At 44.4% G+C, this 24802-nt stretch overlaps 2 protein-coding genes across 4 annotated transcripts; both read left to right on the forward strand.

Moving 5' to 3' along the window:
- Positions 1–6393: 6393 nt before the first annotated feature.
- Positions 6394–16924, forward strand: lancl1 (LanC like 1). Of its 3 annotated transcripts, none has more exons than XM_011483898.2 (11): positions 6394–6574; positions 6685–6835; positions 6905–7022; positions 11072–11282; positions 11364–11511; positions 11584–11730; positions 11812–11994; positions 12073–12249; positions 13044–13116; positions 14375–14464; positions 15854–16924. In XM_011483898.2, the coding sequence occupies exons 2-10, from the start codon at positions 6749–6751 to the stop codon at positions 14449–14451; spliced, it is 1221 nt and encodes a 406-aa protein (XP_011482200.1). In that variant the 5' UTR covers positions 6394–6574; positions 6685–6748; the 3' UTR covers positions 14452–14464; positions 15854–16924. The 3 variants fall into 3 exon arrangements, with proteins under 3 accessions (XP_011482200.1, XP_011482191.1, XP_004066586.1); XM_011483889.2 differs by having other exon boundaries at positions 15870–16924; XM_004066538.3 differs by having other exon boundaries at positions 14375–16924.
- A 1479-nt stretch (positions 16925–18403) lies between these two features.
- Positions 18404–20802, forward strand: LOC101165624 (myosin light chain 3, skeletal muscle isoform). Its single transcript, XM_011483902.3, has 6 exons — positions 18404–18524; positions 18758–18785; positions 19626–19769; positions 19854–20024; positions 20105–20182; positions 20265–20802. The coding sequence occupies exons 1-6, from the start codon at positions 18522–18524 to the stop codon at positions 20291–20293; spliced, it is 453 nt and encodes a 150-aa protein (XP_011482204.3). The 5' UTR covers positions 18404–18521; the 3' UTR covers positions 20294–20802.
- Positions 20803–24802: the final 4000 nt, after the last annotated feature.

Here is a 24802-nt window from a genome sequence, read left to right on the forward strand (position 1 = left end):
ACAAAATAGCTTAGTGGTTCTGACTTGAACTCATCAGCAGGAGGTTGAAGGTTCAAATCCAAAAAAGATTGTACAAATTAAGTTTTTTCAGCGTGTGCAACATCTTCACCTTAAATGACAGACGAGCTGCTGATCTGACATGAGTAGAACAGCTCAGTGCTAATGACTTGCTACTACAAGCACATGAGTGAGGGTTCAAATCCCACCAGATGTATTTGTAAATCACAGCTGAGAGTTTTTTTCAGAGTGTAGAACGTCTTCACCTCATAAGGACGACGAGCTTCTGTTCAAGTCTAGGCAGTATAGCACAGTGGTAGAGTCGAGGTTATGAAGGGGGTGGACAGTGCAGGTTTCAGATCCCACTTTGTGACAGAGGCAGTAACTTACCTCTATTGGATTGAAGACAAATTCCAGTTAGTGTAGTTAGCCAAAGGTCAAGAAAATGGGAGAAAGCAGCAGATGCTAGAAAAGGATGGAGGATGGTGAAGAGCAGAATAGATAGGATGAAGGTCAGGGAAAGGTGGAGGAAGGAAAAGGGGGCTGGTCACCAAGTAGACCCAACAAAAGAAAGAAAAGGTGGCCAGCTCCTCTAGGGGAGGGAGAAAGAAGTTTTCGTAGGAATTTTGAATAACCTCAAATATAAAAGTGCTGTTTAAATAAACCTTATTACTTTGGGGAAAATGGAATATGAATCCTTTTTATCAATTCTCCTTGCTTCTAACATTTTCCTGATTCTTTTCCCCTATTGTCCTCCTCTTCCAGCTCTCCCCTTCTACAATGGAGACTGGCCACTTTACACTTCTTCCTCTTACTGACCTCTGTTTTGTGGCCAATCTCCACCCACCACTTCCTACACTGACCTCTTCAACTGTTCTTCCTGCACTATGTCCACCTAACTTCTCTATTCATCCTTTCTGCACTTCCTGTTTGTTTTTAATCTTTCTTGTCACAACAGAGGTAAGTTACTGCCTCTGTCACAAAGAGAGAATTGAACCTGCACTCATTAACTAGTTAATAACCTGCTCTCTGCCACTGTGCTATTCTACCTAGACTAGGACAGCAGCTTGTTGTTCTTATGAGGTGAAGATGTTCCAGACTCTGAAAAAACTGTTATTTTATTTAGAAAGATGTTCAGTGGGAATTGAACCCTCAGTCTTCTGCTCCAAGGATCAAGTCATTACCACTGAGCTGTTCCGTCTGCAGCAGATCAGCTGCTCGTCTCTTATTTGAAGTGAAGATGTTCTACACTCTGAAAAACAATATTAAGTTTATTAACAAATATACTTGGCGAGATTTGAACCCTCACACTTTAGGGTCAGACGTGTTTCCACTGAGCCACTCTGTCAGCATCACAGTGACAGATCATCGTTGAGATGAAGGGAGGAAACTCAGACATGAACATCATCCACCAGTCATCTTAGTGGCTGAACAGCAGCGTGTGTCCCTGCAGCAGAGCGCAGGTTCAAATCCCAACCACTGACTGAAGCTCTCTGATCCACCATGAAGACACAAAACAAACCAGAAATGTCATCAGATGTTTGCTGCAGGTGAGGATGATGTGAGGAAGATGAAGGTCTGATGGAGACAATCATTAGATCAACATCCTCCTCTTCACCAAACTGGATTGAAATTCTAAAGATCTTCATCAGTTTCTCCTTCTTGCTTCTCTGTTCCAGAAAAGCAGGAAAAAAGTTCATCAGTGAAGATGTTTCAACCTTTATTTCATCTACTCTTCAGTAACCTGCTCTTTACCTCTGTGCTATTTTACCTAGACTAGATCAGCAGCTTGTTGTTCTTATGAGGTGAAGACGTTCCACATTGTGGAAAAACTATTAGATCATTTACAAAGAGCTTCAGAGGGATTTGAACCCTAAACCTTTAGCTTTGATGGTCTGGTTGTTTTCCACTGAGCCCTCATGTCTGCGCCAGCTCTCCTGCTTGTCAGTTTTTCCTTCCTGCTTCTCTGATCCAGAAAAGCAGGAAAAGGTTCATCAGTGAAGATGTTTCAACCTTTATTTCATACTTTTATTGGTTCATTTGAGCAGAAATAAAATATTTAATACAAAGAAGTTTATTGAGAGAAATAAAAGACTGAAGCCTTCAAAAAAAAGAATGTTATTATTCAGTTGGATGCTGGTGTCTGTTGCAGGTTCTGGATCGGATCCGGGCCTTTGCAGAACCCTTGGTGCTGCTGCAGGATCCAGACAGCATCTTCTTCAAGATGGTTCAGCAGACGGGCAAACAGGAAGCTGCAGCTTTACATGAAGCAGCCATACAGGTCAGTTCCACAGGAGACACCTCAGAGGATCCAGCAAAGTTCTGGCAGAACCAAACCGGGCCTTTCCTCCTGCAGGCTTTCAACAGCAGCCAACGTCCCACCGCGCCGGCTAACGGACACGCAGAGACGTCACCTGGTCATCTTTGAAACGGCTCTGTGAGCTCAGACACGCTGCTGCCTCAGAACGGAGGAGTCCGGCCCGAGAGGGTCCAGCCTCTGATGGAAGCACTTCCCCAGTTGGGACGCTGCTCCACAGCCGGCATCAAATGCCCCAACCATGCACAAAGCTTGTTCAGCCAGAGAGAAAGAGAGCTGAAGAGTTCTCCTCTTCCTCACACGTGAGCGTTGTTGAGAGGATGAAAAGTTTGTTTCTGTAAATACTTTGCTGCACTAAATGAACATTTCAGTTTTTGGACTTCTGTGTGTTTTTGAAGCAGCTGAAGACTAAAACAAACTTCACACAAATATTTATAAAAACCTCAAAATGAATGAGACTTTCAAGAATTTTTTCCATCTTTGTGTTTCATAAAAAACTTTTGAATCATGAATTCATTTCACTGTCACTTTGGAGGCTCAACTGTGTGAGGCGGGAAAGAAATCATGAGCATAAAAATCACAGGCATCATTGGTTAAGACCACGCCCTCTTTAGAAAATACATACTGAAAAAAAGGTTTATTACTTTAGAAATCATTGCTTTATGTTGAATTTTCCATAAAAATACTTATTAAATAGTAAGTTTTACAAATGTTCTTATGACTTTGAATCCCATTAATGCTGCTTTACTAGAGAACTAGTGAGTGACAACAAAAGGAAACTTTGTGGCTTCAGTTCAAGAAACAGTGACATCTGGTGGCCAATTGACGCCATAACAAGAGAAGGAAACTAAAGATAAAAAGATAAGATAAAGTCCCGCTACCATGTGGGCGGCAGACACAGCCGCGCTAAGGAACCAGTTGGTGGTTCAAATCCCTAATCCAACCCATTAATGCTGAGTGCTGAGTTTTAAAAGTCTTTGCTATGACTCGGCCTGGTTTCCAACCCACAACCTTCCAGTTACAGGGTGGACACTCTAACCACAAGGCTACTGAGATGGAATAACTCCTGTTAAATGTTAAACCCTGAACGTAAAAAGTTCAAAAGCAGGATTTTCTGTGAAGTCATAGTCAAACTAACTTTATTGTCAATCTCTACAATGTTTCCACATACAAATTGAAATTCTGTTTCTCTTCAACTCTGATCTAAACGGGGAAACAACTTCAATTAACACAATAAAGCAAATAAACAAACTATACATAGTAGAAAAAAATAACGTGACTGTAAAAATGAGAAAACAATGAAGTGACTGTAGTTTAGTTCCTCTGTGAATGCAGGAAAAACAGCAAAAAACAAATTCAGAAATCAGAAATAATGAAGGGAAACTTTAAAAATAAGCAGAACTTTTGATCTGCAGCTCAACACCAACCCTCTCTCCTGTTGCAGTCCTTTCTTCTGCTTTCAGCATCTATCTTTCATTAAGTGCCAAATGTGAACTTTTTATATAATTAACCTCTTCTGGGTTCTGCATTACAACTTCACCAATTCGTCTTTAGTTAGCTGAGCACGTCTGAGTCACTTATTTGATTTGTTTCTTTTTTTTAAATTCAAAATCTGTTTTTTGTTTCAGCCTCACAAGTACAGGTTTTGTTCCTGATGCTCCACCTCCTTCCCCTGACGGTGGCGTATCTGCTGGGCTAAGCGGCCAAATGGAGACGGTTCTCCCTGTGGCTGGGATTGAGGAGCAGCCAGCTCCAGTTGTTCTCCCTCCACTTTCATCTGCTGGCAATGCTGAGGTGATGCTGCAGCTTTTGTGTCTCTGTGGCGCTAACAGCAGTCATAAAGGAAAGCTGCTTCATGTTGTCTCTTCAGCAGCTGCCTGAGTCCTGGTGGGCAGCTCCCACTGCAGAGCAGCAGCAGTGGATCGGGTGGGTGTTGTTCACCAGAGACAGCACGGGGAGGTCTAAGCTCACCACTGAGCTGAATCTGTGGTGGAACCCTCCCCAACCCCACCCAATCTACAAACAACCTCCCGCATCCCCTGACCTTTTCTCCACGTGTCGGCTGTTCCTGTGGATGCCTCACAGGGTCCGGGGTCTTCAGCTAACATGTCCCCAGCTTTTCTGTGGCAGGTCTCTGACGAAGGCTGGGCTGTACAGGACTATCCAGAGGGTCCTGGACATCGACGGCTGGTACCTCATGGCCACGGAGTACCTGGAGTGCCGTCAGTGTAAGAAGATGGTCAGGGGGTGGTCACAGGGTATCATAAGGCAGCTGGCTCCTTCTACAGCTGTCAGTTTCCCGCTGTACTCACGTACAAGCAAGAGGCAACATTGAGCTAGTTTAGTTTGTGTGTGAAACTTTGTCTACATGTTGGCATCTTGTGATTATGTTGATGCAGGCTGTCCTGTGACCAAAGAGTGATTGCACAGCTCAGGTCTCACACATTGGGCAACAGTGCCAACCGGCTGTACAACACCCTGCGGGAGCAGCACTCCTGGATGCAGAGAGCGATCCACTAGCTTGGCGTCTGCGAACGGTTCCTGGCCTTGAGCAACACGAGAGGGCAGTGTCCACCACCTCCACCTTTGCCCCCTCTTCCGTCACCCGTCTGGCTGCTGAGGCTGTACGGCTACAACGTCCTGATGCAACTGGAGGAGTACAAGGCCAGGATCACGTCAACCTTTGGATCCATCCCAAAAATGGATTCCCCGAAAATGGGCTCTCCCACACCTGGAGCAACATCCTCCAGCAAAAAACGGACATCAAGGGATGGAGTCACTTGTCAAAGTTTGACCGGTGACTCCACCTCAGTCACAATCATCTGTTTTAAAAGACGTCACACACCACCACCTGATGACGACCCTGACGAAGGCGGAAGGTATTCCACCGAAACATGTCGGTACGTTTTATAAAAAACTAACAAACCAGTGTCTGATAAAAAATAATTTAAGTATGCAGTATAATTTATAGACACAATGAACCTCTTTGAATCAGGTTTGGGAATATTTTTCTCCTGGGGATTCTCAAACAGCAGTCTGAGTCTGTTCTTAAAAAAACATCTCTGTTCAGGTGACAAGGAGCTGGCAGGAGCTGCCTCTGACTCGGCCGGCTGGAATACCAACGTTGGTAACGAGCATGGTCAGGTCTTCGAGCGTCCTTACCTGCTCTGAGGGCTCTGTCCAGGATGGCGACCGGACATATGACGCGGTATCGACTTGCCAAGGTTCCTCCCCCCCAGCTCATCTATGTGGACCGCTACTGTTGCAGTAGAGACGGCGTGTGCAGGACATCTGCCTTGTTTTCGGTACAAACTCAGATTCATCATGTTTTCATTACAGCTGACATGTTGAACACAGTTCCGTCCTTAAGGTCTCTTGACGTTTGTCTTGTAGGAGTGGGGGAACCTGGTGGTTCGACTTGACATCTGGCACCTGATGCGATGCTTTGAGTCAGGTGTCACTACTGAGAGCCACCAGCTCTATCCCACCTTCATGAGGCAGCTGTCTCACTGCATCTTCAAGGTGGACTCCGGAGACGCCCACCGTCTGACTCAGGCTAAGCGCTCCGAGCTGGAGGGGAAGCACAAAATGGTCTGCCTGCTGGATGCGGACGTGATCCAGAGGGTTTCCAAAGAGGAATGGAGGAGACAGCACTCTTCATCCAAAACCTTCTGGACGCCTTCAGTGGCCCGACAGGACGTGACACCCTGGACATCCCGTTGATGGATGCTCTCCGTATAGATATATATAGAGAGGAGATCTGGAGCACACAGCACCTTAGCTGCATCCAAGACTGGCCGGGGGGCAAGTGACAGAATGAGCAGTGTTGAAGAAGAAGAAGAAAAAGCGGTTTGGCGGATTGCTTTTTCATTTTAGTTTTGAGTCAATGAATGCAGCTTCATTTCGAAAATGAAAAAAAAAAACAGTCAACTATTGACTTTTATTTTTAACTATGCTACAGAAACGCTTCCATAGTTTTGTTTCATCAAGTGTCTTGTTAACATTTTTTTAATCTGATCTTCTTTTCCAATGTTGTTCCTCTTCCGCTCCAGCAGATGGCGGAAGTGAGTCACGTGACGTCGGAGCAAAATAGACTCGAAGAAGATTGACCAACAGATCTGCTGCACCACTTCTAGCATTAACTGCACATGGACACAAGTAGCCACTTTTTACCTAATTTTCCTGCCTTTTTTGTATATTTCAAATTTCTTTTCATTCCAAATCCTCAATTTTTCATTTAGCAAAGAAGTTTCGCGACTAGTAAGTGTTACCGAGCCGTATTTGTTTGTGTGTGTGGGCGTGTCGCTTTGTTGTTTCAAATAAATGCGTCGTCATTTATTTTCCTCTTTTCTTCTTTCCCTGCACATTAGGTTTCCTCTTCCTCCTTTTAAGAAGCACAGTCCTAAAAAGACTGTGAAATATAATTTCGACAAAATGGACGCCAGAGCTTTGAGAAACCCTTATCACGACTATGACGGGAACCCCGCGTGCGCGCAGGCCTTCTTCGACTCCCATGGAAGGGTAAGGAGCGCGTGGAGCATCGTAACGTGTCCATTTCGGTGCCTTTTGAGTTCTTTTCCTTGCCTTTAGATCACGGCGGAGTTTGCTCAGCGGCTGAGCAGCAAGATCAGCGAGCTTCTGGCTGTCCTGGAGAACGGGCTGAGGCGTGCTGACCCAGGAGACGCTACTGTTTACACCGGCTGGGCAGGTGAGAGAACTATTGTTCGATTATGGTGGACATCAACTAAATTAGACCACTCTTTGGTTAATCGCTTTGAAAACTGAGGGAATAAAACGAATTATGGCATTTGTGTTCCTAATATTAATAATTAATGTTTTTTTAATCGATGGGATAAATTATTACAGTTAAAACAATCTGTTTTTTAAACAAACTTTATTGATATCAGCTGTGTCGTTTTTAAACAAACTTTATTGATCTCAGCTGTGTCGTTTTTAAACAAACTTTATTGATATCAGCTGTGTCGTTTTTAAACAAACTTTATTGATATCATCTGTCTTGCATTTCAGCTTAAATGAGCCACTCAACCTACAAAAGTGAAACAGTCATGTTCACTTTTAAGAGCAAAATCATAGAGAATTACAATTAAATGTAAGAAAAATGGGCCAATTATAGGTCCATTGCTATAGCAACAACCAGATAATATAGGCCAAATTGTGTGCATATTGCTAGGCTTATAAAAACTGAACAACCGCTAAAATGGAACAGTCTTGCTCCCAAATTCCGTTGTCCCCCCCACAGCTCTCGTGGAACCAGGCATTATAGTGCCCACAGCCCACCTGTTGGCCTACTTGTCACTGGGGTCCCTTTTAAGGGCCTTAAAGCTTGTGTCTAAGCTACACCACCTGTGGTTCTACATGTCTTTTTTCAGTTTTCCTCTGTCATTTCCAATGTGCCAGTCCTGCACGTTTGCCGTTGAACCTTTTTTATTTAAGTCAATTGAGAACAATTTCTCATTTACGGCGACGTGTTTGCTTTTAATATATTCATAGTTTTAAGCTGAACTATCAAAATATTTGATAAAACCCAACCCAGGACATAGCTTATTTTAGGTTGACGGTTATAATTAGGTGACAGGGCACTCACCGGGAAGTTTTCTTACTTTAGTCTGATGTTAGTGGGGAAAAAGTATTTAGTCAGCCACCAATTGAGCAAGTTGTCCCACTTAAAAAGATGACAGAGGCCTGTAATTTTCATCATAGGTATACCTTAACTATGAGAAAAAAACTAAAAAAATCCTATTGTCTGATTTTTTTTTTTAAAGAACTGATTAGTAAATTGTGGTGGAAAATAATAATTTGGTCAATAACAAAAGTTAAACTCAATACTTAGTTATATACCTATTTGTTGGCAAAGACAGCAAATAAACCTTTTCTGTAAGTCATCACAAGGTTTTCAAAAACTTTTACTGGTATTTTGGCCCATTCCTCCATGCAGATCTCCTCTAGAGCAATGATGTTTTGGGGCTGTTGCTGGGCAACACAGACTTTCAATATGGGGTTAAGATCTGGAGACTGGCTAGGCCACACCAGGATCTTGAAATGCTTCTTAAGAAGCCACTCCTTCATTACCCAGACAGCGTGTTTGGGATCGTTGTCATGCTGAAAGACCCAGCCATGTGTCATATTAGTGATTGAAGGAGGTTTTCTCTCATAATCTGACGATACATGGCCACATTCCTTCTTTCCTTTACACGAATCAGTCACCTCTTTGCTAAAAAACAGCCCCAAAGCATGATGTTTCCACCCCCATGCTTTACAGTAGATACGGTGTTCTTTGGATGCAGCTTAGTATTCTTTCTCCTCCAAACATGATGAGTAGAGTTCTTACTAAAAGTTCTATTTTGGTTTCATCTGACCATAGGACATTCTCCCAATCCTCTTCCGGTTTATCCAACTGCTCTCTAGCTAACTTTAGACGGGCCTGTGTAACGGGACAAGATAAATATTGGCCGTCCCTAAGTTTCTTTCCCCTCTGTATTCAGTGTTGGGTTGGGAGCCCCTCGTTAATGTGTTCTTCTTCGCTGGTTTTCCCTTTAAGAGTTTGGCGCTTGCTTTCCCCCTCCCCTTTCTGTTTTATCGTCCAGCGGGAGAGATCCGCAATAAACGGAGGTGGTCTCCAAAGATGCTGTTGTGTCCCGACATCTTTTGACTCCCTTAAACACAACGCAGAAGGGATCCGGTTACACTTGCACATTTACTGTACAGTGATCCCTTGCTATAACGCGGTTTACTTTTCACGGTTTCGCTACTTCACAGATTTGCATCGTGCATTGTGTTCTGCATTCTGATTGGCTAAAAAGTCACTCCGCTTCTTCTCTACCTGTGCGTCAATAATGTTTCAGTTTAATATGTACACGTACGTTAAACAGCTTGCCAAATTTACATTACGTACATGCAAATTATCTTGCAATTTCGAGTTTCTCTTAAACCATAGAAAAAAGAGCGACAACAACTGCCAATCACTATGTTCTTCTCCCGAACAAACACAGCTGCACCGCGGGCTTCAAAAGAAGAAAACACTGCTGAGCGGAGTCAGGATGCAGCGGCTCAGTCTAAAGATCAGTGAATAAACCTGAATCACTATTTGTCTGACTGTACTTTGTATTTTTTTCATAATCATTTTAAATTTTCTCCCGTTTAATCCAATTACTCGGGTCGCGGTGGGCGGGGCTAATCTCTGCAATTTGAAGCCTTTTGTTCACATCAATGATTAAAATATTTATTTGACAGTACAGTACAGAAGTTATTTGTTGTAAAAAAACGTTTGTAAAGTACTTTTATTTGTGAAACAAATGCTTGACCCGGTAAAATGGTCTGTTCTTTCTTTTCAATGTTTAATAGAGTATTTAATTGTATATTAATTGTGAGAAAAAAATAGAGGTTTCTACTTTACGGATTTTGCCTATCACGGGTTCTTTTTGGAACGTAACCCCGCGAAAAACAAGGGTTTACTGTACATTTACTTGTTTTAGCAGTAAATGTGCAAGTGTAACCGTCTGGCACTGCAGGGTTTGAGTCCCGTGTGGTTCGGGGATTTTTGCTCACCGTTCTTGTGATCATTCTGACCCCACGGGGGGAGATCTTGCGGGGAGCCCCAGATGAAGGGAGATCATCAATGGTCTTGTGATCCTCCATTTCTTAATAATTGCTCCAACCGTTGACTTCTGCATGCCAAGTTGCTTACCGATTGCACATTCAGTCTTCCCAGGCCAGATGCAGGTCAACAATTTTGTTTCTGGTGTCCTAAGACAGCTCTTTGGTCTTGGCCATAGTGGAGTTTGGAGTGTGACTGTTTGAGGTTGTGGACGGGTGTATTTTATGTAGATAACCAGCCAGAAATCTTGCTTGTTTTTAAGTGACCAAATACTTCTTTTCCACCATAATTCACAAATAAATTCTTTTAAAAATTAGACAATGTGACTTTCTGGATTTTTTTTTTCTCTGATGGTTGAGGTCTACCTATGATGAAACTTACAGGCCTCTCCAATCTTTTTAAGTGAGAGAACTTCCACTGTTGGCGGCTGTCTGAATACTTTTTTGCCCCACTGTATGATAGAGCCGACAGTTAACAGTGGAAGATTTAGGAGCGAGGACATTTCAGTACTGGATTTGTTGCACAGGCGGCGTCCTATCACAGTTCACTGAGCTCCCGAGAGCGGCCCATTCTTTCACAAATGTGCATGCCGGAGTGTTTTCTTTTATACATCTGTGGCCAGGCCAAGCAATTAGGACACCCGATTCTGATCATTTGGATGGGTGGGCGAATACTTTTGGTAATATAGTGTAGGCTATATTTTACAGTTGCTTTATTTTATAAAGTTTTGGCAGATATTTTTTGGTTTGCTTTTTCATTTACCCCATAAACAAAAGTCTTATCTCCATTGACTGTATGTGAGAACTGGACTGAGTGCGACGTCACCCATAGAAAACGGCTCGTTTTTTTCGCGACATGGACGTCACCATGTTGGAGCCAGACGTGGTCAGTAGCAGTTACTGGGCCAAGTTGGCCTGAGACCCTGTTTCTATGGCAACCACTTTGACACAGACATTGACTTTATGGTTGAAAGGGATAGAAATGGAGTGAAAATGGGACTTTGAAGGAACAAAAGAAAAAATCACATGTGCGTTTTATAGAGTTACTTTTAAATAAAATGAGGTCATCTTGATGTTTAAAATACAAACAGAGACTCGAGAGTATTTTATTGATTTATCTATTTGTAACACTGTCCTTTCCAGGCATCGCTCTGCTCTACCTGCACCTCCATGACGTCTTTAAAGAAGAGTCCTTCCTCCATAAAGCGCTGGACTACGTCAGCCGCAGCCTCCAGTGTTTGACCCGGCGCCATGATGTCACCTTCCTGTGCGGGGATGCGGGGCCACTGGCTGTGGCTGCAGTGGTTTACAGCCGCATGCAGAGGGCGCAGGAGGCCAGCGACTGCATCAGCCGGTGGGTTTGGTGGCGTCTGAAAGGCTCCCGTCCGAAGCAGTGTCAGTCGGCTGAAGTGTGTTTTTTGGTTTTGTTCCGCAGGCTCGCGCAGTACCATAAGGTGGTGGTGGATGGCTCCAGCGGCCTGCCGGACGAGCTGCTTTACGGGCGGGTGGGCTACCTCTACTCTCTCGTCTTTGTCAACCAGCAGCTCGGGGGAGACAGGATCCCAGGGCAGTTCATCCAGCAGGTGAGACTTGGCCTGAGCGGTGGAAAGTTGGAGAACCTTTGGGTCTTAAGGTGTCATTTTCCCCCCTTTCAGATCAGCGAGACCGTCCTCGCATCAGGGGAGCTCCTAAGCAGGAAGTTCCGGGTTCAGAACCAGAGCCCCCTTATGTTTGAGTGGTACCAGGAGCAGTACGTGGGGGCTGCGCACGGTCTGGCCGGCATTTATTACTTCCTCATGCAGGTATTTCGGTGTGGGGGGGTTGCTGTCGTATTTGTCGAAGAAGTGGTTCAATGCAGCCTTCGGTTTTACCGTCCCCCACAGCCCGGCTTCGTCCCCGCCGTGGAGCACGTGCACCGCCTGGTGAAACCCAGCGTGGACCACGTGTGCCGCCTCAAGCTCCCCTCAGGGAACTACCCCCCGTGCATCGGGGACGAGCGGGACCTGCTAGTGCACTGGTGCCACGGTTCCCCAGGAGTGATCTACATGCTGCTGCAGGCACACAAGGTCAACACCAGGAGGCGCAATAGGAGGAGCCCCAGCCCTGTCTTGGCGGTGGCGTAAAGCCATTGCCTCTTGTTGCAGGCGTTTGGGGTGCCTCAGTACCTGGAGGAGGCCCTGCAGTGTGGGGAGGTGGTGTGGAAATGGGGCTTGCTGAAGAAAGGCTACGGGCTGTGTCACGGGGCGGCGGGCAACGCCTACGCCTTCCTCGCCCTCTACCGACAAACCCAGGACCCCAAACACCTTTTTAGGGCCTGCATGGTGAGATCACACAGCAGCCATGTAGTTAACCCTTTCAAACTGGAGCGATGCCTTAATAAGGCGCTCTTTGACATATTTTTAAACGCCAAATATGACGTCATCTAGATGTCAAAGTAAAAAAAAAAAAGAATAAATGTGAAGATTTTATGAAAAGTATTGATGAATGTACTGTGTGCTGATCATGAAAACTTGGATAATTTATTTAAAAGATATAATTTTGCTAAAACACAATGCACTGTGGTCTATATTCACCAGTCTAGTGAGCATTGATACAGGCTGCATGTTTGCAGAGACTTCTGGGACATTTGTAGGACGCTGGATTGTGGAATTGTAGATTCAGACAGCTTGAAAAAATGGTAAATAGAGTACAGGGTGCAATAAGTAGTGATGGAATTCAGACAAAGCCTAGGTAAGAGTTAGAACCCAAAGCCACCAAAACCAGTTTCTCACTGTTTTCCCAGAAAGCCCCTTGATGGTCCCTTTTTTTGGGAAACCATCTGATGACACCACAAGATAGCACAAGGGTTAAATGGATGAGGCGTCTTGAAGCTGGAACAGATGTGGCACAGCTGGACTATTCGCCTGCTTTATTTTTTTTAAAACAACTCAGCAGGCGGCGGTCATGTGACTTGCACGGACTCTAATGTTGATGGACAACAGGCTGTAGCGGTCTGTGTGTCCTCCAGGGGGCAGCGCTTGTTCAGAATGTCTGTGTTGCTTGTCACACAGATGTGGATCTTGAAGAATCGTGTTTTTGTGTTGCAGAGTTGACTCTAACTTTGAGCTTTTTGCAGTTCGCTGACTGGTGCATGAACTACGGCAAGCATGGATGTCGAACGCCAGACACGCCCTTTTCCCTCTTTGAAGGTAACAAAGAAAAAACTTCTGCTGAATTTGAACTTCTTATTTGGTCTTTGTTTATAGAGTTCTTACAATTTTCGATTTAAGAAAAAATACATGATTTGTAAACGAAATAATGTTTAAGGCCAACGTCTTTGTTGTGAACAATTTTGCAGTTTCCTTTTAAGGTAAACCATTACTTTCCTTAACCCAAAATAACAAACGCCGTTTGAAATACTGTGGTTATTTGGTCGTTTACACGATCAACATGAATACGCTGATTCTGACGCACCGTAATACAACACGTGACGTTAGCCAAGTGCTAAATGCGGCTTTTTTTTCTGCGATAGTTGGCAGATTTAGGTCAATTGCGTGAACTGCTGCACAGCGGTGCATAACAGCCCGAGGCCGCCGTTCTGCTCTTCCGAATCCACTTTAACGACGCTAACGCTCGAAGAGTTATGCTAGTCGAAAGAATGTCACAAAGTTAAAAACCCGTAACCTCGGATTTGTTTATAGCATTCATTACGGGGGTTAAGCTGACCAATCAAAAGAGCTTTTTTTTTTTTGGTAATTATTTTAAGTTAGTCTCTGCCTATAGAGACTAACTTTTAGTAAAGTGACAACATAAAACAAATCCTTTGATCTGCGCCTTTTGACACCAAAGACTTCAACTTGACTCTTGTTTTCCTTCTAAAACCATAAATTAAAAAAACACTTTTCCATCCAAGTGTAGATTTCTTTACTTCCTTTTGAGCTTTGTATTGTTAACTTGAACTAAAAACATTTTTTTTTACAATTGTTATGGTGTTTTTGTGAGTTTGAACATTTTTTTTTTTGAAGGAATGGGTAACAACTTTATTGATGTTTCGAGACATTTGAAAATAAACGATGACTCTTCGAAGACGCACATTTCGAAACCAGGAAATTAGCATTTAGTACCGATGCTTTGTATTTCCGAAATCATTTTTTGTTATTTCTGTATCACAAACCAATACAAAACAGTTTTTGTGTTAGAAAACAAACAACAAAGATTTAGAGGGTTGTGTTTTTAGTTTATTCGATCCGTATTGCCTTTGCCTTTTCGTTTCTTGCTATTCCCGTGCTAATTTTAGCATCTGTCAAAGCAATTTTTAGAAATAATTCTTTCATTCCTCAGATTTATATCCAAAAAAAAGCTTAACACCTGCGGACAAATTTTTTCTTTTGATATGGTATAAATGACAAATACCTAAAATAAAATTAAAAAAAGAAGTCAAATTTTAATTCTGTTTTTCGTTTACAGGATTGGCCGGTACCATCTACTTCCTGGCTGACATCCTGCAGCCTTTCAAAGCCAGGTTCCCAGGGTTTGAGCTGTAGAAAGTGTCCTTAGGTAGTGCTGACCCCAAACCCACCATCACCGCATGAAACTCACACACATTATTGTTCTCAGTGCTGTTTAGGTTTTTTTCCCGCTTTTACGCAACAAACTAGATGTCCTGCTTTGTCAGAGTAAACCTCATATTGAATTGCAGAAAAGCTCAAACAAGTTAACCGTTTAAGCCAGGGGCTCGGCAACCGTTACCACTCACGAGCCATTTGGATCGGTTTCCCACAGAAATGAAGACACAGCAACACCCTTTTGGAAAACCCGGTGTTTCCAGTGAACGCCATCATTTCAATCGTTTTTAAAGTTCCTGGAGAGATGCTCACTTTTTTTTGTATCCTCTGTCATTTGATGGAACCCGATGGAAAAACTATTTCCCGAGAGGCCTCACAAAATCAGCAGATGTGTCGTAATTAACCAGCAGTTCATCTGCTTCTCCATTAGATTTTTGATGGCAAATAACATTTCTCTTTGGGCAAAAGCTGCGTGTTTATTCTGCCACATATGTGACTTTGCTGTTTCTAATTCCTCGTTACATATTATTCATACTGGTAAAGTCGTTGAAAGCAAACAAATCTGCCCAGGTGCCAAGAAACGTCCAGTTTTTCTTCTCAGAATTCTCCATCGTTGTCCTACCTGGGTCGGGACAATGTTGGAATACCACGCCGGTGGGAGTCGTGGCGGCGACGCGGGTCGATATTCACATAGAACTTTACTTAGAAAATGTCCTAATAGTCAGCCTGTTAGTTTTTTAAAATCACTTTTATGAGTCGTCCACAAAGGCGAGCCGCTCCCGGAACTAGCAGCTCGCCTGGTTCCAACCTGCTTACAAAAAAAAACAGCTGGTCGACAGAAGACCGGGAGAGGTTCTGCATGAGGGGGCTTTGATTCAATTCTCATTCAATGTGTACCGTCTTTTTAGAAGAGCCTTCCATCCCATAATAGTCTCTGGTCCGCATTCACAGTCGCAGACACGCCCCCTCCACGCGTTATGCACTCCGATGCGCGGTTTTACGGTTTTGATGCGCGATACAAAATGGACGAAAGCTTAGAATTTAGTAGTTATTTTACCAAACCACAGAGATGGGCCGAAAGAGCCACACGCGGCTCCGGAGCCGCAGGTTGCCGACCCCTGGTTTAAGCAACAAAACTCTAAAGTTGCTTGTTGGATGAAGAAGCAAGCAACTGTAAAGCCTCAGGGGGGCAGCAGAGAGCTGCCACATCTGCAGCACAGAGGAAACTTTGACCTTAACGGCTCATTTCTTTAAAACGTCATCGATAATCTAGCTTATTTTGTGATGTATTTTGAACAATATGAAATTGGAAACCAAATTGTATTTTAGAAGCAACTAGTTCACACTGACTCTACTGTGACCGCTGGCTTAACTATTCCAGTCTGCTCTAAAATAAGGAAACATGTCGAAGGACCAGGAATCGGCACAATACACCAGCTGGGGTCTTGAGGAGGATACTTACTGTACCAGAGAAGAAACCGGACACCGCCCTGCAGGAGAGCGAGTAAAAATAGAGCTCATCTGTCCAGGGGAGCGGCCTCTTGGACACCACCGCCACTTTGGATCACGCTGCTCGCACAAATTTCAAACAGAAGTTTCTGAACTGTTGACATGCTAGACCGTCTGACACTAACCCCTTGTTACTGTGAACAAGCTGTTCCTAATTCCTTACCCCTTTTTTTTTTTGCTTTGTGTGGTGTTAAAAAATGATTTATGAACCGTTAGAATTTCATTGCAGATTGATTGACTTAAGAGACTGGTTAAAATTAATTTGAAGACCACGGTGTAGGGGAAAAAAGGAATGAATATAACTATATTTTAGTGAAGAAAAATGTCTGTTTGTAGGATGTAAATAGTTTCAAAAAACTGAAAAATTATGTTGAAACCTGCAAAAATATTCGCTTCTGTCTGCAGTGGGCTTTAAGAGAACAAACTAAAAGTGGAACTACAGTAAAACAGTGGATTAAATGTCAGATCCTGATTCTGATGAGTTATTTAAAGAACGCTGATGAAAGCGACTCACAGAATGAATTGAATTAGAACTGCTGCATTTTTTGTGTGTGTACCCTAAACTTGTTCTAAAACTATTTTCCAAGACATTACATTTTGAGAAGCATAATGTTGAAAATTGTATTAAAATTAACTGCAAGTCTGGATTTAAAACAAAGAAAAAAAAAACGTAAAATGCCTATTTCAAATGTGTATTAAACTGCAGTTCATTGTTTGACCACTAGGGGTTGGTTCTGAAAAGAAGTCATTCCTTTCTTGCAAATAGACATACTTTTGCTAATTGTTGTAACAAATACTGTTTTCAGTCTCATGCCGGTGTCAAGAAGCGGCTTTTCCGTCTCCCAAATCCTTTGTGGAGACTGATGTAAACACGTTGGTTGTCCGACAGCAGAACGGCCACCATTTTGCTTCTAACAATAAAAAAAAAATGGCTTCAACATGAGTACTTTGTGTTTGAGTTCAATTCAGTTCCCGGTTTACAAATAAAGAAAACACAGACGTTTCTATTCAAACGTAATAAATATTTGCAGTTCATTGTTTGACCACTAGGGGTTGGTTCTGAGAAGAAGTGAAGGCTTTCTGCATTTATGTTTGATTTAAAACCATTTCTGGATGCAAACAAGGGGATCAGATTCCAGGCCATTTTTATTAGGTTGGGTGGGTTAAGGGGCTGTAAGCTAGCAGGAGACCATGTAAACAGAGACTTCATCAGCAAAGGGAAGGGGGGCGGAGTTGCTCCACGCCAATGGTCTCAGAGGTGAATTTCGGTTACTTTGACGGAAAACGGCAAAATGATAGTTAAAAGATCACTGGGAAAGTTAAAATAGCTCAAAAACATTTTAATGATTACAGCGCTATACTTCCTTAGAAGACCCAAAGCGCTTTTATGGTCAAGGTTCCATTCACATATTCACACACTGATTGATGGTGGCTCCGCGGCCGAACACCGGTGCCACTGGTTGGGCGTCCTTGCCCATGGGCCGTAGACTGTGAAAGCAATGGACCAATCGAGGTGTGACATCCCCCATAGAGAGTGCCTTTCCTCCAGCTCTCGTGAAATGAGGCCAAATCCCTCACCATCGCTTCCTGATACGGGCGCCGCCATGTTGAAACCAGTCGACAGTGATTAGTTCAAGTTCCAATTAAAAAGTGGATATATTTTTAAACTTCTGCCATAAAACCCTTTTATCCATAAGTTTAGAAAATAATACAGTCTGCACGTTTGCACCATGAGTACAAGGGTTTCATTGTGGTTGCCATCAGCACCATGGACAGTTCTAATGTAGCTCTTTTATCAAAGATGCAACAAAATTACAATCGAATGTGGCTAATCCTATAGAAGCTTTGCTTCATTATGAAGAATTTTATTTATTTTTTGGAATTTCTTTGATACCTATTAAAAGAATGATACGTTTTTACTGATCAAAAAAATGTCTTAGTTTTGTAAAAATGGGACATTATTTGGGGAGCTGCTGTCCTCAAGTTCACCACCAGGCAAAGTTACTTCTCTCCAGTCTTGCTTTTCGAGCTCTTTTTGCCCTGCTGTCATTTACCCATAAGAGGAGGAGCAGCGTCGCCGTTTAAAAATACCCCCCCCCCCTCCCCCGGAAAGCCGTCTCAAGTTTACAGCTGAGCATCTGACTGACTTTTCTGCATTTTTTTCCCCCCACCATGGGTGTCGCCTGAAAGCGAGAACCACAAAGAACCGGCAGGTTGGAGAGTTTTTTTGTTTTTCTTTTCTTTTACAAAGATGCACCAAGTACATCAAAATTTGCAAGGGGTTCCCTGCAAAGTTCCTCGGCTTTCCCAAAATAGCCCCGACCCCTTCTAAAGGCCTTCTCCGTGTGCTACAGCTCCTCTTTCCCTAAGAAAGTTAAAGATGTTCCAAAGCGTCATCTGATCTGCCACATTTGCATACGTGACATCACGTGCCAGGAATAAATAAGAGGGGCCTTGGACCATGGCTCAGGACCAGTCTGTCTTGGGACTTCAGCTTCTCTTCTCCTTTCTTTCCGCTCGTCCAGCTCGCGCTCTCCAACATGGTGTGTACAATGTTGTGTTCTGGAGCTTTTCTTGGACCAATTTTAATTTGGATACTATCAAAACCCTAATTCTAAGATGTGGACTTGAAATGTGTGCTAAAAGTATGAAGGCTTTTAAGAGGAGATGGTTTAGAACCACATTTGTGTTGACAAAAAAGACCAAGTTGACCTTTGGTTAAACCCGTTTTCTCTTTGTTCTGTTTGTTTTTTGTGTGTCTGTTTTCGTGTGACAGACCGAGTTCACACCGGACCAGATTGAGGGTAAGTGAAGAGGAAATCCTCCAGACATCACCAAGGTCTTCAAGCAGATCAAAGAAAAGCCCCGTAGCTCGGATTTATTAATGCCTTGTTCCTTTCAACATTTTCCGACAAACCGCGCTATTGTCCAAATTAAGAAGCAAAACGGTGGGGGATGAAATTCTCACCTCCGAGTGCAGTTGTCGTCTATTCTTGGACTACGAAGGTCTTCTAAGTTAGAGGTGTTAATGCTCAGGTCAGAGTCCAAGAAGCTGGACTGACGGCATTGGCTTAACCGAAAAATCCAAACCATCTCTGATGAAATCCTCTATAAACATCCAAAACAAATCACATAAAAAACACAGTCGATCAGTTGACGAAATGCAACATCTGGTATAAACAACGAGTCAGCATTCTTCGGTTTATTGCGCTCCAAAACATGTCTTTATAAGGCCTCAGCTCGCCCATCCCATCGTAGTGTATCAGTTTCATTCAATGTTGCCGCAACTGAAAACATGAGCAGGCATGAAGAAGAGTGTGTGTGTGGGGGGGGGGCTGAGGCCCCAGCTGTTGCTGCTGTTGAGGACACCCATTAATCTGTCCAAAGGGGTCACTTTGAGCTCCTGGCGGGATTCATAGACGTCTGTTGCGGTCCGGTCATCCTCTGATCTGCCTGGATTCAGCTGTCAAGCCTGTTAATCTGGGAACAATTGTGAAAGCGTTTGGCTTCTTTGGTTTTCCAAATGCAGCTTTACACAACATGGCAGAAACGCAATCCCTAAACAAACAAGTCGGGACTGTCGTTCCATTGTACCACAACCCTATAACTCAATTTTCTTTCTTGTCTCTTTCCTATCTGGCCAGACTTCAAGGAGGCTTTTGGTCTCTTTGACAGAGTTGGTGACAGCCAGGTGGCCTTCAACCAGGTGGCCGACATCATGCGCGCCCTGGGCCAGAACCCCACCAACAAGGACGTTGCAAAAATCCTGGGCAACCCAACCGCCGACGGTGAGCACTCGGGCTAAAATCCCACTTGCGTGGCGTGGGATGTATTTTCACCAAGTGAGAAAATGCGTGTCACCTAATTTTTAGACATGGCCAACAAGAGGCTCAACTTCGACGCCTTCCTGCCCATGCTGAAGGAGGTTGACGCTCTTCCCAAGGGTACCTACGACGACTACGTTGAGGGTCTGCGCGTCTTCGACAAGGAGGGCAACGGCACAGTGATGGGCGCTGAGCTGCGGATTGTGCTGTCCACTTTGGGTAATTCCAAATATAGTTTGCTTGGCATGCACGCCGCGCGAAAACGGAGAACCATGACATCAATCCTCATGCGTCCACAGGAGAGAAGATGACTGAGCCTGAGATCGAAGCCCTCATGGCCGGCCAGGAGGACGAGAACGGCAGTGTGCACTATGAGGGTAGGCGCCGAGCTCATTATCTTTTTTTTCCAGTTTGTTTCGGTAGAAACTGGAATCTTATTGTTCAACCCTCCTCCCGCAGCTTTCGTCAAGCACATCATGTCTGTGTAAGAGGCCGGCAGCAGGAGTGCTGGTGAAGCTGTAGCTTTGCCTACAGACAGCCCAACGGTGTTCAGAACATCGACACTGTTTGAAAGACCAACTAAGGAAAGACAAGGACTTTGTACAAGGGATGTTGAAGCAAACCCATCTTGTTGTTTGTTTTGTTCTCCTTCCCTCTTCGTGTCAAACCTTCCTCTCTCAAGGACGCCGCCTGTGTTAAAGACCCCATTTCACTCGGCCTCTACTACCCCCCCCTCCCGCTACACTGGGGCGTGTCTCCACTTGTCATATGGGGTGAGGAACGGGGGAAAAGGGGTGACCGCTCATTAAGTGAGGGTAAATCCCTCCCTTCCCACCGCCACCTCATTCAGTCCCACCATCACTGACCCAGCAATGCCAAAGGTGCTGGATGACCGTGGTGGATAGACCGCCAAAAGTCCCCCTCCCCTACCCCCTGAAAAGTTGTATTTATTTTCATTCTGCTCATTTCAGAATAAACTTTTCCAAAGTACATCCCATCGGGGATCGTCCTTGATCTTTCATTGTCCACATGCACCTGCAGAGAGCAAACTTCATGAGGACTTTTTGAAAAGTTCGTAACAGGCTACATTAGATCTACCTTTGACCGACCTCTTTGATATTCCGCAGCTGCTCTTTGGAGCGGAGGTTGGAGTCGTAATTCAAAAGTAAACAACAACAAAAATCCAGCACAGGTGTTCCAGATTTGGTGCTGTCGAATTAACACGTACATGTGTATTTTACTCAAGAAATACCCACGCACCATACAAGGTAAGCATCTATAACCCACTAATGTCTGGCAATGAAACTTCTCAAACTACTGACGCACGGATAAATCCAGATCAAAGTGTGACGCTACGTACACAATGTGACACGTGTTCAAGAACTCGCTAAACAAGCATTTTCGAACGCGGTTTTGGCAAACAGCGTTCACACTAGACTGTCGCTAGCCGATACTAGCGCATGTCCTCAAAGTCGGTTGCAAATCTTGTGGATCTAACTCCAGACTTTTTCTTTCACGGCTCTATTATGATATATGCAAGACTTGGTGTCAAATAATTCTGGCCGAGCAAAAACCGCTTTTATTAATTCCTCTTTTATGATCAACTTTCAGTTGGTTGGTACTTCCCTGTTCTGAAGAGCTATACGTCACTTCTTCTTTCTCTTTCGGCTTTTCCCATCAGGGGTCGCCACAGCGAATCATCCTTTTCCACCTCACTCTATCATGAACATCTTCTACCCTAACGTTAGCCAACTTCATGTCCTCTGTTAAGACATCCATATATCTCCTCTTTGGCCGTCCTCTTGCCCTCCGGCCAGGCAGCTCCATCTCCAACATCCTTCTACCAATATATCCACTATCCCTCCTCTGAACATGTCCAAACCATCTCAGTCTGGCTACTCTGACTTTGTCGCTAACACAGGCAACGTGAGCCGTCCCTCTGATGTACTCGTTCCTTATCCTGTCTAACCTGGTCACTCCTAAGGAGAACCTCAACATCTTCATCTCCGCTACCTCCATCTCAGCCTCTTGTCTCTGTCTCACTGCTACCGTCTCTAACCCATAGAGCAGAGCTGGTCTCACCACTGTCTTGTACACCTTTCCTTTGAGTCTTGCTGGCACTCTTCTGTCACACAACACTCCTGACACTTTCCTCCAACCGCTCCAACCTGCCTGCACTCGCCTCTTCACCTCTTTTCCACAATCCCCATCACACTGAACTGTTGACCCCAAGTACTTAAACTCCTGCACCTTCTTCACCTCAGTCCCCTGTAACCTAACGCTTCTACCTTGATCCCTCTCGTTCAGACACATGTATTCTGTCTTACTACGACTGACCTTCATACCTCTTCTTTCCAGAGCAAACCTCCACCTCTCTAGCTGTTCCTCCACCTGCTCTCTACTCTCACTGCAAGTTACAATGTCATCCGCAAACATCATTGTCCAGGGAGATTCCTGTCTTACCTCGTCTGTCAGCCTGTCCATCAGCATAGCAAACAAAAAAAGGACTCAAAGCTGATCCTTGGTGTAGTCCCACCTCCACCTTGAACTCCTCTGTCTGACCTACAGCACATCTCACCACCGTCATACTTCTCTCATACATGTCCTGAACTACTCTGACATACTTCTCTGCCACTACAGACGACCTCATACAGTACCACAGCTCCTCCCTCGGCACCCTGTCATACGCCTTCTCTAAATCTACGAACACACAATGCAGCTCCTTCTGACCTTCTCTGTACTTTTCCATCAACATTCTCAAAGCAAAAATGGCATCAGTGGTGCTCTTACGGGGCATGAAACCATACTGCTGCTCACAAATCTCCACCTTCTTCCTAAGCCTGGCTTCCACTACTCTTTCCCACAGCTTCATTGTGTGGCTCATCAACTTTATTCCTCTATAGTTGCTGCAGTTCTGCGTGTCACCCTTGTTCTTAAAGATCGGGACCAGAACGCTTCTCCTCCATTCCTCAGGCATCTTCTCACTCTCTAAAATCCTATTGAACAACCTTGTTAGAAATTCCACTGCTGTCTCTCCTAAGCACTTCCATACCTCCACAGGTACGTCATCAGGACCAACGGCCTTTCCGCTCTTCATCCTTTTCAGAGCCTTCCTAACCTCATCCTTTCCAATCTCTGCTACTTCCTGCTCCACAACAACCACATCTTCCTCCCTTCTTTCCCTGTCATTTTCCTCGTTCATCAGCTCCTCAAAATACTCCTTCCATCTTTTCTGTACACTCTCTTGGGTTGTTAGCACCTTTCCATCTCTGTCCTTAATCGCCCTTATCTGTTGCACGTCCTTCCCATCTCTGTCTCTCTGTCTGGCTAGCCTGTACAAGTCCTTCTCTCCTTCCTTTGTGTCTAACCTGTCATAAAGCTCATCGTAAGCTTTCTGTTTGGCCTTTGCCACCTCTCTCTTCACTCTACGCTGCGCTTCCTTGTACTCCTGTCTACCTTCCTCAGTCCTTTCTACATCCCACTTCCTTTTAGCCAACCTCTTCCTCTGGACGCATTCCTGTACTTCCTCATTCCACCACCAAGTCTCTTTACCGTCTTTCCTCTTTCCAGATGACACACCTAGCACCTTCCTACCTGTTTCCCTGATAATCTCTGCTGTAGTTTCCCAGTCATCTGGAAGTTCATCCTGACCACCCAGGACCTGCCTCAACTTCTGCCTAAATTCCTCACAAGTTTCTTCATTCTGTAGCTTCCACCACTTGGTCTTCTTTTCTGTTTTCCCTATCTTCTTCTTCCTGACCTCCAGAGTCATCTTACACACCACCATGCGGTGCTGTCTGGCTACACTCTCTCCTACCACCACTTTGCAGTCATTAACCTCTCTCAAATGACCTCGTCTACATAGGATGTAGTCCACCTGAGTACTCCTACCTCCACTTCTGTATGTCACTCTATGTTCCTCTCTCTTCTGGAAGTAAGTGTTGACTACAGCCATTTCCATCCTCTTCGCAAAGTCCACCACCATCTGTCCCTCCAGATTCCTTTCCTTCACACCAAACCTGCCCATCACCTCCTCATCACCTCTGTTGCCCTCACCAACATGCCCATTAAAGTCTGCTCCAATAACAACTCTCTCTCCTCTGGGAAAACTCTCTATGACCTCATCCAACTCACTCCAGAATCTCTCCTTCACTTCTAACTCACAGCCAACCTGTGGCGCATACCCACTGACTACATTCACCATCACCCCTTCAATTTCTAACTTTAGGCTCATCATCCTGTCTGAGACTCTTTTCACCTCTAGAACACTGTTTACAAACTCCCCCTTCAGAATCACTCCTACCCCATTTCTCTTCCTATCAACACCATGATAGAACAGTTTGTATCCTCCTCCAATACTACGTGCCTTGCTGCCCTTCCACCTTGTCTCCTGCACACACAGTACATCTACCTTCCTTCTCTCCATCATGTCTGCCAGCTCTCTGCCTTTCCCTGTCATTGTGCCAACGTTAAGAGTCCCTATTCTCAAACCTATGTTCCTGCCTTTTCCCTTCTCTCTCTGGCAACGGACCCTTCTGCCTCCCCTCTTTCTTCGACCAACAGTAGTCAAATTTCCACCGACACCCTGTAGGTTAACAGCATCGGTGGCGGTCGTTGTTAACCCGGGCCTCGACCGATCCGGTATGTCTAAAGTGTTGTGGATGATTCGCATGGTTATTTTGGCAATTTTTACGCCGGATGCCCTTCCTGACGCAACCCTCTCTATTTATCCGGGCTTGGGACCGGCACAGAAGTTACTGGCTTGCAACCCCTGTGGCTAGATTCGGAGCTATACGTCACTATGAAATCCAAATCTGATGGGTCAAAGTTCTGTTTTGTACTTAAAGCCCAAAAACTGACTCAAAACTTGCTTAACGAGGCAAGAGAAAAGCAAATATATGTGCTTTTGCATAGACTTTTCATTGGAAATGGTCGCAAGAATGGCGTTTCTGAGCCAATGGCGTTGATTTCTACAACCCTGACGGAGCTGCAGAGTC

The sequence above is a fragment of the Oryzias latipes genome, chromosome 2, assembly GCF_002234675.1.
Source record: "Oryzias latipes chromosome 2, ASM223467v1".
Classification (NCBI taxonomy): domain Eukaryota; kingdom Metazoa; phylum Chordata; class Actinopteri; order Beloniformes; family Adrianichthyidae; genus Oryzias; species Oryzias latipes.

Coding starts and splice junctions, on each gene's coding strand:
- LOC101165624 (XM_011483902.3), top strand. Junction 19,770..19,853: donor GGGCAACCCAACCGCCGACG/GTGAGCACTCGG, acceptor CCTAATTTTTAG/ACATGGCCAACAAGAGGCTC. Junction 20,025..20,104: donor GATTGTGCTGTCCACTTTGG/GTAATTCCAAAT, acceptor ATGCGTCCACAG/GAGAGAAGATGACTGAGCCT.
- lancl1 (XM_004066538.3), top strand. CDS start 6,749: ATGGACGCCAGAGCTTTGAGAAACCCTTATCACGACTATGACGGGAAC. Junction 11,512..11,583: donor CAGGGCAGTTCATCCAGCAG/GTGAGACTTGGC, acceptor CCCCCCTTTCAG/ATCAGCGAGACCGTCCTCGC. Junction 11,731..11,811: donor TTTATTACTTCCTCATGCAG/GTATTTCGGTGT, acceptor CGTCCCCCACAG/CCCGGCTTCGTCCCCGCCGT.